Here is an 18,242-nt window from a genome sequence, read left to right on the forward strand (position 1 = left end):
ATTTTTTAAAAATCGGTTTTTTGTTTAAAATATTTTTTTATTCAAAAAAAGGTATATTTTCCTTTAAATGCATTTTTTCTCAGATTTTTATATACGAAGTATACAAATATGCATATCACAAGAAAGGGGGTTAAATAACCTTTACAACGATACGAAAATCAGTTCAAATTTTTCTGAAATATTAAGTTTTTAATTTTTCGAAGATCTTATACCTCTTAGAAGATCTTTGACCTCTTATAGCACCTGTAATATAAGTTTTCACAAAAAAAGTTGTATACCATAAAATAAGAGAAAAAGGCGGACCACGTCTGTATTTTTACTTTTTTTGGTTTTTACGTGCAATAATTAAAAATAATTTTTTACCAAAGGTCCAATTTCGAACTTCGAAGGCCCATATCTCGATTTCGGAGGCTAACTTCGAAAAACGGAGAACTTACTTTTTTTACTTATGACTCAATCTCTTAAATAAAGTTGGTTTGGTCCAATACCCAGCCTAGTGCTGTACAGTGTAATAGGGGGGAAAATAAATGTATATTTTGATTATTTTTCGATTTTTGTCTTTTTTTAGTGTCTTCTTTTGCCTTTTTTGCTATTTATTTTGCCTTTTCTAGCCTATTTCGTTATTTGATTTTGCTTTTTTATAGGGTTTTAGGTCCTAAAAATCCGTTCCCTGGTTATCACTGATCCAAAAGTACAATGGTTTCTTCAACCAAGTTATTGTTTAAATTTTTTATGGTAAATACACCGATTGTTAGAAATGTGATCCAAGTTGAACATTTTAGTTAAGTATAGTTAAGCTGAACCAGTTAAAAGTTTGTGGCTTTGCGTGACATTTATAACTATGCCAGCAAAGCGCCAGAGGCAAAAGGTACGCCACAATGAACGCCAAGAAAACAATTTTGTACTGCTTTTTTACTTGCGAAAATTGCTGTTAAATTTGTATGTTTAGTTTTAAAAATACCAGAAATGTAATTAAATTTTACGTTTCTGCATGAAAACTCGAATTTAGACGAAACAAAATAAATATTAAACCAGCTGATGGACAACGCGCGCAAAAAGATGGGAGTTGACCATATTGCAGCTGGAACGATATTTGTGGAATGCTTTGTGCATTTTCATACATATCACCTTATCTATCAAAGCGAATCTGTCACGCAAAGCGAAGCAATCGTTTTTCTGGCATCAGCTTTATGAATGGCCATGGTGGAATTGTACATGGTGTTGTACATTGTGACAGGCCAGTTTGACACTCGCTTAGCTAAAAGTTATATTTTAGAAGTATAGAAAGAAGCAGGGAATAAAAGAAAGCCTTTATGTTGCAAGGTACTAAATAAAGTACGCTTTTTTTAATTAACAAGTAAGTAAAAAATATACAACAGACTTCAGTCAAACTTATGATGGTGTTTTACCTAAAATCGATTTATAGTATAAACTATAGTACATATCAAATATTTAATAATTACACATATCGTCTCTCAGCTTCTGGTATGATTGTATGCTCCATTTGATTGTAAATTAAATATGTATATATTCGCAATACTGCTATGCAATAGCGATTTCAATTCGAATATTTCTTTGAATACGAGAACACACGACTGTGGAATGTCCTTCAGACCCGGCCTAAAGCGCCATACGTTTAGCAAAAAGTTGAATAATCTCCCATTGTTCCAAACGGATCTCACGTAAACGGGAGATCTCAGCGAAAAATTCGACGTATATTTTTCGTTAAGTGATAGGAAATAGACAATAACATCAGCCTTGAACTCATGCGGCCATGGGAACTGTGAGCCTGCTGACTTTAGTAAACCCTTTAATCGAAAAGTCGGAGCAGCTCCACCTAAACTCTCCCTTTTCCTGTCGTGGAAAAAAGTTGCACATACATGCATATGCATGTATAAGGACATACACAGGCCGCTCACATTGCCCACGAATGCACTAACGCGGACGTAAGTCTTGGTAAAACTTGGCTAAAATGACCTCACTGAGTTATTGGAGCTCACATATTGCACAGCTTGCATCTTTTGTACATCCAAGCCCAAACAATCTAATTCTATGAAATGAACAATGTCGGTTATACATTATAATTGGGTTTTTTATTCATTTATTTCTTTGCTACGTTCAGTTAAAACTGTAGCTGAGATATATCCTTTACAAAGAAGCTAGAAAATTCGTCACGTCAACGTTTAAAGAGCCAAAGTCAATTAGAAATTTTACCCGGGACCGTAAATAGCAGTTATTTTTTTCCAACGGTTAAAATTAGCGAGATATTTTTTAAGTTCGAAATAAAAGTCTTTCCGGATAGTAAACAAACCGCTTATCCAAATTAAACAAATTTGGTACCAAATAAAAGAGAACTTAAATAGCTTTTAAACAGAAATAACGATCGAAGGCTACCACTTCTATCTATGTTTTTTTTTTATAATGACCCAAGGTTTGTTCTATGGTAATTAAAAAAACATTTTTTATTTAAATGTTTTTCAATAGCTGGCTTTCTACTGGCTTACCTCGTTTAGATATTTCTGTTGTAAAGCTATTTTAGTCCTCCTTCAGTTGATACCAAACTTGTTTAATTTGGATAAGCGGTTTGTTTATTATTAGGAAAGGACTTTTATTTTCGACTTAAAAATATCTTGACAAGTTTAGCTGTTGCAAAAAAGTAACTGTTATTTACGGTCCCTGAATTTTACACATTTTTATTATTATTTGCAATTGTCAATGAATAGGAATAAAGCAAATGTCAAAGCTTTGTTCAGTACTGTTAAGGAAAATATTTGTTAGGAAATTATGTATTTCATTGGTATTTCAGGTATTTTTTCAAGGGGGAAACACTGATTTTGCTAAGGGAGCCAAGATGGCGTATTAGAGCGAGAACGCTTTCAATGTCCAACTCCTTGTATAATTCCACCATGGGTTAAATAGATTTCCATACAAACTTTGACAGTTCATTTATCAAAATGATAAATTTATCAAGTTTCTCAGCAGTTTATCACTTTAGATGAAGGCCCCAATTGTATGTCTGTCTATAGCTAAACGTGCAGAGATGTTTGCTGTTATTTGTTGGCTTCCAGCAGGTTCGGGTTCGATACAAAATTGGAAATAAATAAAGAAATTAATTTAAACCTAAGCTCTATCTGTTTTTATTTCAACATAAATTATACTACTTTTCTATTTATTTGCTAAAGCGCCAATAGCGATTTTAGTAACTTTATTCAGTGATCTCAAGCAGCAGCAGTCCGAAAACAGAGTTTATTTGTTATTTCATCTATAGGTTAAAAAGTGTGAACAAAAACTGAAAGAATCAACTAACATAATAAAAACTATAGCATTTAATAAAACGCATAAATACTCCAATTTATTTTACATTGGAAGGAATGCACATCAAATTGAAATAGGCGTTGTCGAATCGGCAAATATGGGTTTTGTATATTAAAAAAAAAGAAGTGGCATCTAAATTGTAGTTATTAAGCTGATATCGTTTGTATTGTTTTCAAAGAAATTTTACTAATTTTAGAATTTGAATTTCTTCTCCCCAGCAATCCGAAACCTTCACCCTTTGCCAAATAGTATTCACCGTCTTCGTACCAGACTATAGTATCATTCACACTAGGGCGTTCGATTATTCGCATTTGTTGCAAAAGCGGTTTTCGAGTTTCCCATAGTTTTCATACAGTTAAAATGCTGTTGGTACGAGTTCATGACCAAAAATTATAATAAAACTATTAACAGTAAAGATAGCTTTTATTTAGAAAAGAGCAAAGCAAAATAACTTCAAATTTTTTTAGATCAAAAGTGAACAATTTACGTTGGTCTTATTTTAACTTTTTTTTCATACTTATTGCATTTTTTCTGACTATTTGGTCTTATTTTAACTTTTTTTCATACTTATTGCATTTTTCCAGACTATTCGGATTTGAGTAGTGCTCTTGCCGCCGTAGCCGAGTGCTTAGAGGTGCCTACTGCCACTCGGGAGGTTCATGATTCAAGTTCTGGTCCCAGCAACATCAAATAATTTTTTTTAAACAGCGGTCGCCCCTCGGCAGACAATGGCAAATCTCTGAGTGTACTTCTGCCATAAAACATTTTCTTCATAGATGGAATAAAAGTGTAGATTCATTTGTGTCACAATATCAAGAAGCAGAACCCGAATTGGAGAAGCTCGGCCAAACACGTAGAAAACATTTAAGCGCCAAACATTAATTTATTGGTATCAAATATGATGTACTGTTCATCCCAAATTACCTAGGTTATAATTTAAAACTATTTAGGGGTTTCCCTTAAACTGGAAAAAGCCTTGAAAACTTCGAAAAACTCAAAACTTTTATTGGGAGGTCAAGATTTGTGTGAAATGAAAAAACCGGAACCGAATCGCGGCATTCGGTATCGAACGTAACTTGAATCGAAATTTGATTTTGAGATTACGGCAGTCGATAGCGAGTGTCTTTCGATTCAAATCTAGTAATCACTCGATCACGAATGCCGCTATAATCGAAACATCAAGATTCCAAAAAACCCGTCTATAGTTGTCCAAAAAAATCGGTGGAAACCGGTTTAGAAAAGCCGAGTCAATCACCTTAATTCACACCAAAAAAGTTTACATAAGTGCGTATAAATAAATGTCCTTTATCTTTTCTCCCATTAACAATCGAGAATTTCTGGTTGTTTAAAATGTAATAGAATTCCAGGTCCATCTAGTTTCATATTCAAAACAAAAACAACCAAAAAAATGAACATAATTCATAATTGTATGTTAAATGTGATTATTTTAAGCTCAGAAATGTATGGATTGTTTTAATATACAAAAGTATATTTTTTGACTTTAATAGGTGTTATAAGTGTACTTCATTTTGATATCATCTGAACATTCTAGAATCCTTACAAATTATTATATAATGCCCTCTTTTCTCATTTTTCAATCATTGTAACATATACTAGTTTATATAATAATTATATAAAACGTAATTAGAAATTAAATAAAGAGTTATGAAATCATTATAAATAATCTCGAAATAAATATTAAATTAACATAACAAAAGATAAAAAATAAATATATAATATTCGCCCCAGAAATGTATTAGTAAATCAAATAGCTGTTTTCTGGCCGCCTATAGAACTAACATTCTTATTGATTTATCTTTCTTTATTCTATGTTCCTTTCAATCGTCCACTTAAATCGTATTGACCATTTGTTTACAGTCCAACCTTTTATATATTTATTCGGTCAAATAATTATATTCAGAGAATATGATCACGATTAAAAATTTCAAGATTTCAAAATACAGGATGGCAATGGCAAGCAGTTCTGGGCGTGTGTACGAGCATACACATTTGATTTTGCTGAGTTACATAAGTACTTATATTGTGCCCTCATTACCCTAGATATTTTGATATGTACTCCGATATGCGCAACAAATGTTCACATTTATGATTTTATATATGTAAACCGCTTGATGGTTGTTAGTAACAATAGAATATATAGATATGTATATCAGAATTTTTATGCTCCGGAAATGTATCGAAATTTTATAAATTTAAATATTCGAAACACACTGCAAAATCACTCTTGTTTTGATGGCACCGTAGTTTTTCAAATGGTATCAATACAAATTGAATGCATTCCTTTAGTGAACTATTCATTTTATTCGATGTTTCCGTTATTATTGGCATTTCTCTTTCTTACAAGTCAGTTTCGCCATATAGAGCAGTACTGAAGGACATGTAATCAAGAGCTCCAGGCACTCCGTTGGGTCCTTTGTATGGTGGCATTCTCTGTATGCAATATTCTGCTTGATCTGGAGGGAGTTCACGTCTGAGCTCATCAGGCAATATATATGGCTAAGTAACAGAAAAACCAATATTTATTGATATCATAGATGCTTATGCATGCATATCGTCGTTTAAAGTACAAAACCAAGTATCGTCATTCTAAAAAACCGCGTAACTGACATTTGTTCCAAAAATGAGATTTTCTCAACTCCTGCCATCAAGCCTTATGCATTCATATCAAAATATCGATTTATAATACATACCAGCCAGAAATAAGTTTGCTTTATAAAAGAGAGAACCGTTTTGAAATAACACAGTTTTTACTCTCTACTGTAAAAGTTGGACAACCTCACATACGCGGTTTTGCATTATTTTTATACGCAGTTTCGTAATTTAAAAGACGATATGTACTATGTATGAGCTACATATGACTTGTATCTTACCTTATCGGCTGCGAGAATTCTGAACGAATCAATCACTTGTTCGGCGGTATCAGTATCGGTGCTTTCTCGAGTCATAAAATCAAGGAAGGCATCGAAATGCACATAACCAGTTGAGTTGGGGTCGACGACAGCTAAAATTCTTTGGAAATCCATTTCTCCTTGTCTGTCTTTTCCGATAGAATAACCCAAAGAGACAAGGCATGACTTAAATTCTTCAGGAGTTAGTCGTCCGGTACGGTTCTTATCGAAGTGATTGAAACTGGACCGGAACTCATTTAATTGCTCTTGACTTATTCCCTTAGAGTCACGTGTAAGAATTTGATTTTCGACTTCATTGATATTACGATTAATAGAAGTCAACAGTTGTTCCCAGCCAACGCGCAATGTTTCCATTGTGTAATTCGTGTAACGATTTTCGAATATCATAGATTCTTGCACGGCCTGGTGAATCTTCTCTAACTCTTCAATGTTGGGTTTGTAGGCATATACTGCCTGTTCGTACTCCTTAAGGCGATGCAATTGATCTTCGAGCGAGCCTTGTAGGCCCATTCCGATTGAAGTAACAGCATCCATCTGTCGCTCAATCCATGGTCCTACAATGTTTGCCTTTTCAGCGAACTGCCTACGCAACATTTCATTATTTTGTTGTTTACGTAGCTCATTTGCAAGCGTTTGGTCACGTTGTGGTACCAATTGACGAACGTCACTCCACTTTCTTGTCATATCATTGGCAGTGAGTGTTGTGTACGGATTTTCCAAGCCTCCAGGGACTTGGTGTTGCTTAACAATTGATTCCACTTCACGTACTAAGTTGACAATCAAGTTGAACTCCTTATCAGCTTCTCCCAATGTGGCCTTAAACTGATCATGCGCTTGAATGAGACCTTGTATTTCCTCCATTGTATGTACAATAAACATATCAACTAAATCTTCACGTGTGCCATCTAACCAGTTGTTGAACGGAGCAGCTCTTTTAGCGAACTCCAGGTGCAGTATATCGATTTTCTCCAAGATACGTTCAGCCTCATCTAAGGCTGTTCGACGACGCTGCGTGAGCGCACCCAAGCGATCCCATTGATCACAGATACGTTGACAGCGAGCATTAACCGATATACAATCGTGATATTCGAGAGTACTGGAAGATAAAAGAAAAGTGTTAAAGAGTTACATTTTCCAAATCATAATTAGCCTTATCATGAGTTTCAGTTTCCCCGAACCGGTTCACTTTTCACTTTTGGTTTCCATGGTTTTACTATGGGCGGATGACAAATTCTCGGGTGATTTTTTTTCAGGTGAAACTCAGGATAAGGTAGAATATTCCCAGCCAGCACAATAAACATAAAGGTGAACGAAAATGAAAAGAATTATGCCTAAAACTGGGACGTTTCAGCTTATTCTATTTTTGGTTAATTGACGGATACGTCTGTCCACTTAAATGTGCAACCATAACGTATATATGCCCAGAATAGTGCAGAAAATGCTTGTCAAGTGGATACACTTTCTGATATTTTTTCTGTATCGTGTGCAATAACACCATACGTAATAAAGCCATACTGGCTATATTTTCTTCTTTGATTGGAAATAAAACCATAAATTCGATATGGCCCTAATTCTGGCTGACAATGGAAATAAAGCCATTTGGTTTTATTCAAGGAATGAAACCGAAACCGAAACCGAAACCGTAACCGTTATCTTGAACTGAAAAGGAACGATACCGAAACCGTTTCAGGCACAGGTTTCAATCGGTTTCCAGAAATTTATAAAAATAATAAATACCAATTTCCTTGAAATAAATAATTTATTTAACCAAAATCAGCAATATTTTGCTAAAATTCTTGTTAAGTAGTAAATAAGTATGGCAAAGTAACTTTTCACAAAAAGCTACTAAAAAGATGCCTAGTAAATTAAATCTCCGATCTGGCATCGGTTATTTGGAAGAAGTTATTTTGATTTTAATTTTCACATGTATAGTTGTAAATCGTACATAAATGAAGGGTTTTTTTTTAATTATTTAGTAAATATTTGACGATAATGAAAATAGGGGTATTCCCTTAAACTCGTATAAGCCTTGTAAACCTCGAAAATCTCGTAAATTTCACAAATTTCAAAATTTGTATGGAGCTCTATTTACGAGACCCTCGTAAATTTACGAGGCAAATTTGATGCGCAAACGACCTCGTAAACTTCAGTGTTGCCGAGGGACCGAAGATTTTATACTAAAATGTATGATAAAATATCGAAAACAAATGGAAAAATAATAGGTGAATAAAATTAATACATTTCATCCACTAACTGTATTTACATGGGTTTTCTACAAATTCTCGCATTTCTAATTATATTTAAGCTTCCGTTCGAGCTGACGGACTGTTATGAAAAATACTACGAAACAAAATTGTATTCACGAAACCCTTTTCAGCCAGTCACTTTACGCACCTATTTATTCATTTGCAAAAGGGGGGCGTTCCCGTAAGAGCCTCGTAAACTTACGAGTTTTACACAGTTTAAGATTTTAGAGTTTAAGGGAATCCCCCAAATTATATTTTAGTTTTCATACATCTTCAATTTTACAGCAAAAAGTAAACATTTAAGTGAATCTGGTGATGACTTTGCTGCTGTGAATCGATAATCGATTAATTATATTTTAGTGTTAATATCATCAGTGAACTGTAATTTTTGATTTTCTTTCCTCAACGTTTAAGACATTAGGGGTATTCTCTGAGTCTTGCAAAGCCCTTGCATGGTGCACAGATTGCACGGATTGCACGGTTAAAACCGGTTTTCGTATGGGACAGCTTTGCAAACCGTGCAATCCGTGCACCGTGCAAGGGCTTTGCAAGACTCAGAGAATACCCCTATTGTGATTTTGAATAATATCAACAAAATGTCTGTGAAAATCACACTTACTTATATGTATGTATATCAAATACCTTTCAGCAACAACCCTCATTATATAATAAATAATATAATATTATGTCTCCATTATTAGATTTAATGCGGATTTAGCCCTTTGAGGAGATTTAACGTTAAATCTTTTAAGATTTACCATTAAAATTAAATCTCGAAAGGCAGTAGATTTAAGTTAAATCTTCGCTAAATCTTCAATGATCAATAATTGATCAATAAATACAATTTGTTGGGTGTGGCAACCACAAATTCACATGCCATAAGTCAACTGACATTTGTATTTTCAATATACAGTTGCGGACGTTGAAATCTAGCCTATTAAAAAAGCATGTATTTCCGTATTTTTAGGCGTTTGTATATTTTGGTCAGTTTTGAAGGAAAATTATTAATATTTACATAACTTTGTTTGTAATAAATTAAGATGTTATTTTAAAAACTGAAAATTCAAAAAAAATGTTTTATGATAATATCATGCAGAGTCTTCTCCGCTTTCTATAAATCCTTTACGCGCTGCGACATAAAATTTATAAAATTCCGTAATGGGTCTGCTTCGATAACATTGCACCAAACATCCTCTAGAACTCAATTCGGCTCAAGAAATAAATTGGCAGTCATATTTGCTAACTAGGTTTTCATGATATGCCAAGGACCCACGATTTGATTTTGAAAAGAGAGTTTATTTCCCCAACAGCTCTTTAAAAATTTTTCTTTCCGCAAATGTTCTTTCCCATTTTGATAATATTTCTTAAATTCGGGAAAATGATTCGGAATATGGTACCATAAGTTACATTTTCCAAACTATATGAAGGGGTTAGAATCAGAAGGGTCTAAGTGAAATTTTTTGAAAATATAAGTTATACCCATATTTGTATAGTTAAATATAGTGTTTATTTGGTGACAAAGAGTTATCATTCTTTGAATCAGTTAATTAGCCTGCATTCATTTAGGCAAGAATCATTTCAGATGCATTTACACAGAATTGACAATAAGTAATCAACTTTAACCTTAATTATCTCAAAAAAAAATTCCAGATCTACTTAGATTCTTTTGATTCTAAACCCTTCATATGTATGTAGGGCAGCCCTTGTTACTCTCGGAATAAAGCACTCTTTTACATATATTAGCGGTTAATGCCGGGTATGCATATATTTATTGAATATTAAAACGTTTAATTACATGGATCAGCGTACGATGTGCGTTGGGTACTTCTTCGTTTCGTACTTCGGTTCGTTTGGCAGTGTGGAGTATCGTCGTAGGTCAGGGTTGCGTTTTTAAGTACGGCCGTACGTTAGTGCGTCAGTACTTATTTCCGCTACGAGTGGTCCGTGCGTTGATTCCCACATATATTATACATATTTACCACGAATACGAAGCCAATAATATTAAGAATTCACATAATGAAATTCCGCTCTGGTACCTTCCTTTTATCGGTCTGTATTTCAATAAAATCATATTTATATTTATAAACACATACACAAGCAAACGTCAAATATTTAAAAATGTGAACGTCAAAAATATCTCGTTGTGGCAATGGAGACGGTTGTGATTTAGCAACTAACTGGATTTATTAACTCTTAAAAGATAAATCTCTCAATGGAGACGTACATAGTATAATAAACAAATTTCTGCATTCAGATCTAAGCAAATGTGGTGGAACATAATTATTAGTTTGTATAATTGATTCAAAGGTGTTTATATAAATTAAAATTAATCACAAAGTTTAATTTCGCCAAAAACAAACCTTGGAAGGTACATATTTATTCAATAAATAATTTTTTTTGTCAAACTTGTTTTAATTTTTTTATTCCAAAATCGAAACCGGAACGAAACCGAAACAAATTTTGAATAACGAAACCAAACCCGACACCGGAACGTTATTTTGAATCGGTTTCATTCCTTGGTTATATTGCTGACTATGCAGGGTGAGCTGACAAAAGATTTTCGCTTGTAAAAATTTTTATTAGTAATTAATTTTAATTAGTAATCAGGCAACATTTTTATTTTTATCGCTCCGAGTTTTAAAGTGATGCGAAAAATATTTATCACTCACATTTTTAAAGCACAAAACTTGAAACACAAACCCGAAAAGCTTTTTTCGCCAAACTTTAAATTCAGAAACCGACAATAGAGAAAAGACCGAATCTAGAAAAATCGATGACAAACCACTAAGTAAGCAAGAAGCACAAAAAGTGTTCCACCGTCTCATCGCCTTCAAGGCAGGATGGGCAAATGGAGTAGTCATTTACGCCTATCGCAGTCAGGTGTTTGTGCCACGCGAAGTGAACACTCAGCAGTCCAACAAGTTGTATGCAGTGAGAGCAAAAAAAACTAAATAGACCTTTTGAGATTGAAGGCAGCATCAGTTTTGCCTACCTGCATCTCCTCGATGCCTCGCAGTCATTGCTGAGCGAAGTATTCACCCAGTTTCTGATGGTGGCTTCGATGGCCGAGGTGGGGAGTGCTATAGCTGGTTGCGGATCGAGGAATACCTGGTCTACGTCTCCAGAGTGACCTCGCACCCAGAGTAAAGCAAGCTCCTTATGTTTACCAACATAATTTAATAGAGACTTGCATTTCCGAACCAGTCTGAAAGTACTTAGTTAGAGGGCTGGCCAATGCCTTAAGTGCAGCTTGGCTGTCCCTACAGACACGTAAACTCCTTGCCCTCCTCCATCTTGCCCTTTTTCACCACGTAGTCCATGGCTTTGAGGATTGCATTTACCTCAGCCTGAAAGACCGAAGTATATTCGCCAAGAGAAAAGTTAAGCTTATTACGATTAACTTCGAAAAAGACCCCAGATCCTGACCCAGAGTCAGTTTTGGAGACATCAGTAATGTGTGAGTCCTGGCTCAGTGCTGGAATTAAACCAGTATTCAGCCTCAGGGGAACTAGAATCTCTTCAACAAAGGTAATGGTGGCGTACTATCCTGTGCATTGAATATACACAAATGCTCAAATCTCTGCTGCCAGCAAGTTCCGCCTCGTCCCACTGAGAGTTATATCAACATCCGTTTCTTTTTAGTCTGCAGGTGGCTTTTACGGCGTCCACACGTATGAAGACACAAAGTGACGGTAAGTGCAGAAGTGCGTCACTTTACACCACTCAAAAAACTTTTAAATATAGAGGCTACCAAGCAACCATAAGATTAATTTTCCCCCATATTTTTTTCACACCAACTTAGACCCCCGTCGAGTCTCCCGTGGTCACCTGCACCACTTTGGGAATCGCTATCTTAGACAATGCAGTAATTTAAATGAATTGTATTTAAATGAAAACTTAAAAAAGATATACTAAAAAAGTAAAAATAACCACTCGTGCTCATATTAATTTCATCATGTATGTACATATGTATATTAGACTGCATCACTCCCCATACAAAAAAATCCGTACTGTTTTTCCACTGGAATTCTAAAATCTATTATATTATAAGACTCCCACCAAAATATATCGCAAAAATATTGAGATTTACGTGAGCTGGACCGATTTGAAAATTGAGTTTTTATTAATAAAAACAGTTTCTTTAAATATTTTTTGAAAAAAAAAAATACCTCATATGACTAAACAGTTTAAACTTAAAAAGTTTGCATAAAAATATTTAAAAAAAATTCTACGGAATTATGATAATGAGATTTTTGGTGCTGTTTTTGAACTTTTTTCAAAGACTGGCTTAAGAAAAACTTGAATAACTCAGCCAAAACCTTACCAATTTAGACTTATTAGGTAAGGTATTTTCTCACCCTTTTAATTTCTTAGCGAATAAGCTCATTCAAAGTATGAAAGAGGAAACTAAGATAAACGAATGTCATTCCATGTTGAATTAAGATGTGTTGGTATTTGATAAAGGAAATATTGGGACGTGAATAATTTTTTTGCCTAAAAAATAAAAAGGGTGAGAAAATACCTTTCCAGTGATACCTCATAAGTCTATATCGGTAAAGTTTTGGAGCAGTTATTCAAGTTTTTCTAACACAAATCTTTGAAAAAAGTTAAAAAACAGCATAAAAAATCTCATTATTATGATTCCGTTGATACAATTTTTTAATATTTTTATGTACATTTCTTAAGCTTAAACTGTTTTTTCATCTGAGGGGATTTTGTTCAAAAAAAACCTTTAAGAAACTATTTTGATTCATAAAAAACTCCATTTTTAGAGGTATTTTCAAACCGGTCCAGCTCAAGGTTTTGTAAGAAAAACTATTTTTAGTAATGAAATGTTTACTTTTTAAATTTGAAGAAATTTTTTTTCTTCATTCGCTGGCGACAACAAGACAAAATGGGTGAGAATCATCGGCCTAAAGAAATTTGATGTAGGCTAAAGAGACGAAATTCCCTTAAATGCCGAAATGTATTTGTCGACAATTGTGGAGACCTATTGGTTCTGCTAAGTCCCTGTCAGGGCTGTCAACTATACTTAGCTATGAAAAACCGCGTATGTGAGGTGTAGTGTTAATACTATTTACTATTGTACTTTGTTCATTTTTGTACTTTGTTATTTTTGAAATTATTGAATTAAGTTCTTTTTCAATTTATGTAAATCAAAAAGAAAATTTTTGATTACTTCAGAATTTTTTTTTCTGTGAAATTTAAAATACGTTAAATTAAAAATAAGTTTATATAAAAATAACAATTTTAAAAATACAATTTTATAATTAAATACACCACAATTGGCGATCCTGCCAGGAGTCGTTGGTTATTTTATATTCGTGTTCAGTATCAAACATACGGTCAGCTTTAATTAGTAAAGAAAAAAAGTGCAAACTTGTAGCACTGATAGTTAAAAGTCCAACATTCGTCCGGGGGGGAGAATCATCGGCCTAAAGAAATTTGATGTAGGCTAAAGAGACGAAATTCCCTTAAATGCCGAAATGTATTTGTCGACAATTGTGGAGACCTATTGGTTCTGCTAAGTCCCTGTCAGGGCTGTCAACTATACTTAGCTATGAAAAACCGCGTATGTGAGGTGTAGTGTTAATACTATTTACTATTGTACTTTGTTCATTTTTGTACTTTGTTATTTTTGAAATTATTGAATTAAGTTCTTTTTCAATTTATGTAAATCAAAAAGAAAATTTTTGATTACTTCAGAATTTTTTCTTCTTTGAAATTTAAAATACGTTAAATTAAAAATAAGTTTATATAAAAATAAAATTTTTAAAAATACAATTACAATACACCACATGAGGTTACATAAATTATTTTCTAGAGAGTAAAAACACTCATATTTCAAAATGGTTCTCTTTTTTATAAAGCAATCGCATTTCTGGCTAGTATATTTTAGGACGAATGGATAAGGATTGAGCCAAGAGCTTGTGTTAGAAAATCCAATTGTTGGCAAAAAATGTCAGTTACGCGGTTTTGCAAAACGACGGTACGCTGTTTTGTACTTTAAACGACGTTATACATACATACATGTGTACATTAGAGCTGCAAAACTATCGATAGTGACGAGATTCGATAGTTTGAAAAATACTATCAATATTTTCGATAGTATCATATACTATCGTGTTGTATATGTAGGGAAACTTCAACTCCGAACAAAATGTGTGTAACTGCCGTCCCTAAATTGGCGCGTCAAGCGCCAAACAACTGTCAAAAATCGGAAAGAAAGAGAAAGGACAAAAAAGTGAAAGAGGAAACGAGAATAAAAACGAGAGGAAATGGGAAAACGTCAAAAATTACGCCGCGTACGTTAGACATTTTCATGCTAAAAAAAATCAGTACTTTTCAGTACATTTTTATTCAAAGCAAAATTGTGAATGTATACATACTTATAAGTATCAGATAATACTTTAAAACCCCAGAGTAGTTGTTTTTAACAATACTTTGGTATATTAATAAAATATAGTTCACAAAAAAATAAAAGTGTTATTCATTTCAACATGAGTGTACACGGAAGTCAATAAATTATTTTATATTTATGACATTTTTGAATAGCAATAATGAGATCACTTCCATCTGCAGTGTTTAAAGAATTCTATACATTTCATTTCCAATTACTTTTAATATCTAGTTCACTTTAAAAAATTTTTATTAGAAACTGGTTTCTCTCTTTGCACCAGCAAGCAAACTTTGTACTCCCCGTTGCTTCGTTTGAGTGTGGTATTGAAACAGAAAAACAAAATTGCATCTTTTTTCAAACTGTTTTTGTTTTGTTGTTATTATTAAACTGAAAGTTATTTTCGAAATAACTAGCAACACTCGACAAAAAAAGTCAGCCTTCTTTTTAAATAATTTTACCTTCATCATATTATCGCAACTGGTACGTAACGACCCGGCGATATCCCATAAAACGATTGATATTTTTGTTGTATTAATTTCTTGGGCATATCAAATATTATCTAAAACATGTCAACTATAATTAAATTATTTTCTTCTTACTTTTCACAGTACAGTTACGTTATGTAAAGAAATTCCTAAAGTATTTTGTTTGAATTGAAAATTCAGTGCAAATCAGTACAAATTTTGAAAAATCAGGACATTAGCTGGTTGAAAAAATTAAAAAAATCAGTACAAGAGCTGAAAAATCAGTACTGTACTGATAAAATCAGTACGTCTGGCAACCGTAACAATGGAAAACGCAACGCTTAGCGCTCCAATTTAGGGACGACAGTAATATATACATATGTACATATGTAAATATAATTATTGCAAATATATAAGTATAAATATTACATCTTACGCGTGAAATTCTAAATATTTTCCTTAGTTCAATTCACAGCGTCACTTATTTAAGTAAAGATCACAAAATTTCAATGCACCGGCACTATTGAAACTATCGACTATCGCCCGAAAACAATCGATGTTTTTCCAAAAATAAAACTATCGATACTATCTTTAATTGGGCGCGTAATATGCGGAGTGCCTTAGAATAACAATATGAGACAACGTCATTTAAACTTAATTATTCTTCTTGCGAATTGAAAGAATATACATACATATGCACTTTTGTTCAAAGTATTGATGACACTGTTTGCAATCTCCCTGTTGTTTTTCGACAAAAAAAGCAGTACGGCTTCACATCAGACATCATTAGACAAATTTGGCATGCACTTGTTTTCACGAGATAATTCACGTAGACTGCATAATTGTGCATACTTGTTAACGTAAACTTAAAAATTTACATTTAATTTAATCAATTCCGTTTTTTAGTTATCATTCTAATATTTTTAAGCGTTTTGGCCAGTAACGCATATTTACACTTTACAGCGGAGCAGCCGTGGTGCTCGCGCGATGCTTGCCATGCGATTCTTTTTATACCCGAGCACACTTGTGCATAAGGGTATTATAACTTTGTTCACATAACGGTTGTTTGTAACAGGCAAAACGAATCGAGATAGATATAGACCAGTGGTGCACACGGGAGTCTCCGGGAGCTACTCGACTTTCACATACAAGTCGTGTGTGCGCAGCTACCGAACTTATGCGCCGCTAGCAGCCGGTCAGTTTGCGTTTGTACTTCATGACGTAAGCATCTCATGTGCGAGCTGTTTTGCTGAGTACACACATACAGATACAAAAATATTGCGCTTGTATTGGGAGCTCTGCCAACGCCGTGCACCACTGATATAGACTAATGTATACATAAATGATCAGAATGAAAAGAGAAATCTATTAAGCGGTGACTGTCTGTCCGTCCGTCCGTCTGTGCACACGATAACTCGAGTAAAAATTGAGATATCTTAACGAAACTTGGTACGTGCACTTATTTCGGGCGTAGGACGGATGGTATTGAAAATGGGCAAAATCGGACTATAACCACGCCTACCTCCCATATAACGGTAATTTTCAGAAATACGAAAACTGCGATATTTTAGTAACTACTGAAGATGATTCACTCAAAATTGTCATTTACAATAATTTTTAGACGAAAAATAAGACTAATTTTTGGAAAATGGGAGTAGCCACGCCCACTTATGGTTACATCACCCACCAATTTCTTCCAAACTTGACACAGTTGTTAGCCTTGGTACAGCATACCAAATGGCCGAAAATTTTTAAAATCGGACAATAACCACGCCCACATCCCATATAACGGTAATTTGGATAAATACGAAATCTTCGATAAATCAGTAAATATTAAAGCTAATTTATTCAAAATTGATGCTTGCAACAATTCTTTACCAAGAAATACGTTTATGATAAAATTTTGGAATATGGGCGTGGCACCGCCCACTTATGATCACATATATGTATCTCGGTAACCGTTCTACCAATTTGTACCAAACTCGGTATGGTCATTGTGCTTGCCACATAAAAGCAAAACGTTGAAAATTATTGAAATAGGACTAAAATTGAGGCCGCTTTTCACATAACGGTAAATTTCAGAAAAGCTTGAATCTTCAATATTTCGAAATTTAAGGACGCTAATTTAATCAAAATTGATACACCCCGGCTTGCCATTTGTCGGTAGCCTTCGGAAAGCTGAAAATCATATATTTAATACTTGCGCCAGGTATTTAAGGTTCGGCTCCGCCCGAACTTAGACTTTCTTACTTGTTTATTTATTTATTTATTTATTAATATTTTTTTATAAAAGTCTAGCTCATTATACTTGTAACGCCGCGCGATAGTAAATTGTAAACACAAATATCAATATATTCGCGAAACCATGGACTAAATATAGTAAAATTGCGTTTTTAATTCTTCACTCTGACGCCAGTAATTCAAAAATCAATTAACAAATTCAGAAAAATTTGCTTAGAGAAGAAGTATGGGTATCAAATTAAAGAGGAAATCCTGTAGAGTTTAAACAGATTCAAGTTTTTGGTGCAGAAGAACTGGTAAGCGTTGAAAATGACCTTTTAAAATTTTATTCTTGAAATTTCGCAATATTTGTTTTTGAAAAAATTATAAGTTAAGGACTTATATAAACTCGATAACATCCTCGAATTTCGTCCTTCTAACTTTATCAGCTTAAAAAATTACCTACTCGCCCTTGTGAACCAAAAAATTTTATTTTTTTTTTTAATTCTAAAAAACTTTCCTCTTGCATTTGGTACCCATATTTTTATTCTACATTGCATTGAGTTTTTTAAATAATTTTTGAAATTAGTCATATCTTTGAAAGTCCTTTAAAATAAATCCTGGCATCAGAGAAAAAAAAATAAAAACGCCACTTTAAATAAAATTT

General features: G+C 33.6%; 1 protein-coding gene across 1 annotated transcript; it reads right to left on the minus strand.

Moving 5' to 3' along the window:
* Positions 1 to 4,736: 4,736 nt before the first annotated feature.
* On the minus strand, positions 4,737 to 7,367 carry LOC118755337 (alpha-actinin, sarcomeric; the record flags this gene model as incomplete). The annotated part of the gene is made up of 2 exons (XM_036490181.1): positions 4,737 to 5,832; positions 6,207 to 7,367. Coding segments are annotated over 2 exons (1,320 nt in total), but the record flags the coding sequence as incomplete, so codon positions are not given.
* Positions 7,368 to 18,242: the final 10,875 nt, after the last annotated feature.

This window comes from Rhagoletis pomonella, unplaced genomic scaffold (genome assembly GCF_013731165.1).
Source record: "Rhagoletis pomonella isolate Grant_MI unplaced genomic scaffold, Rhpom_1.0 Rhpom_scaffold_00002, whole genome shotgun sequence".
In the NCBI taxonomy this organism is placed as follows: domain Eukaryota; kingdom Metazoa; phylum Arthropoda; class Insecta; order Diptera; family Tephritidae; genus Rhagoletis; species Rhagoletis pomonella.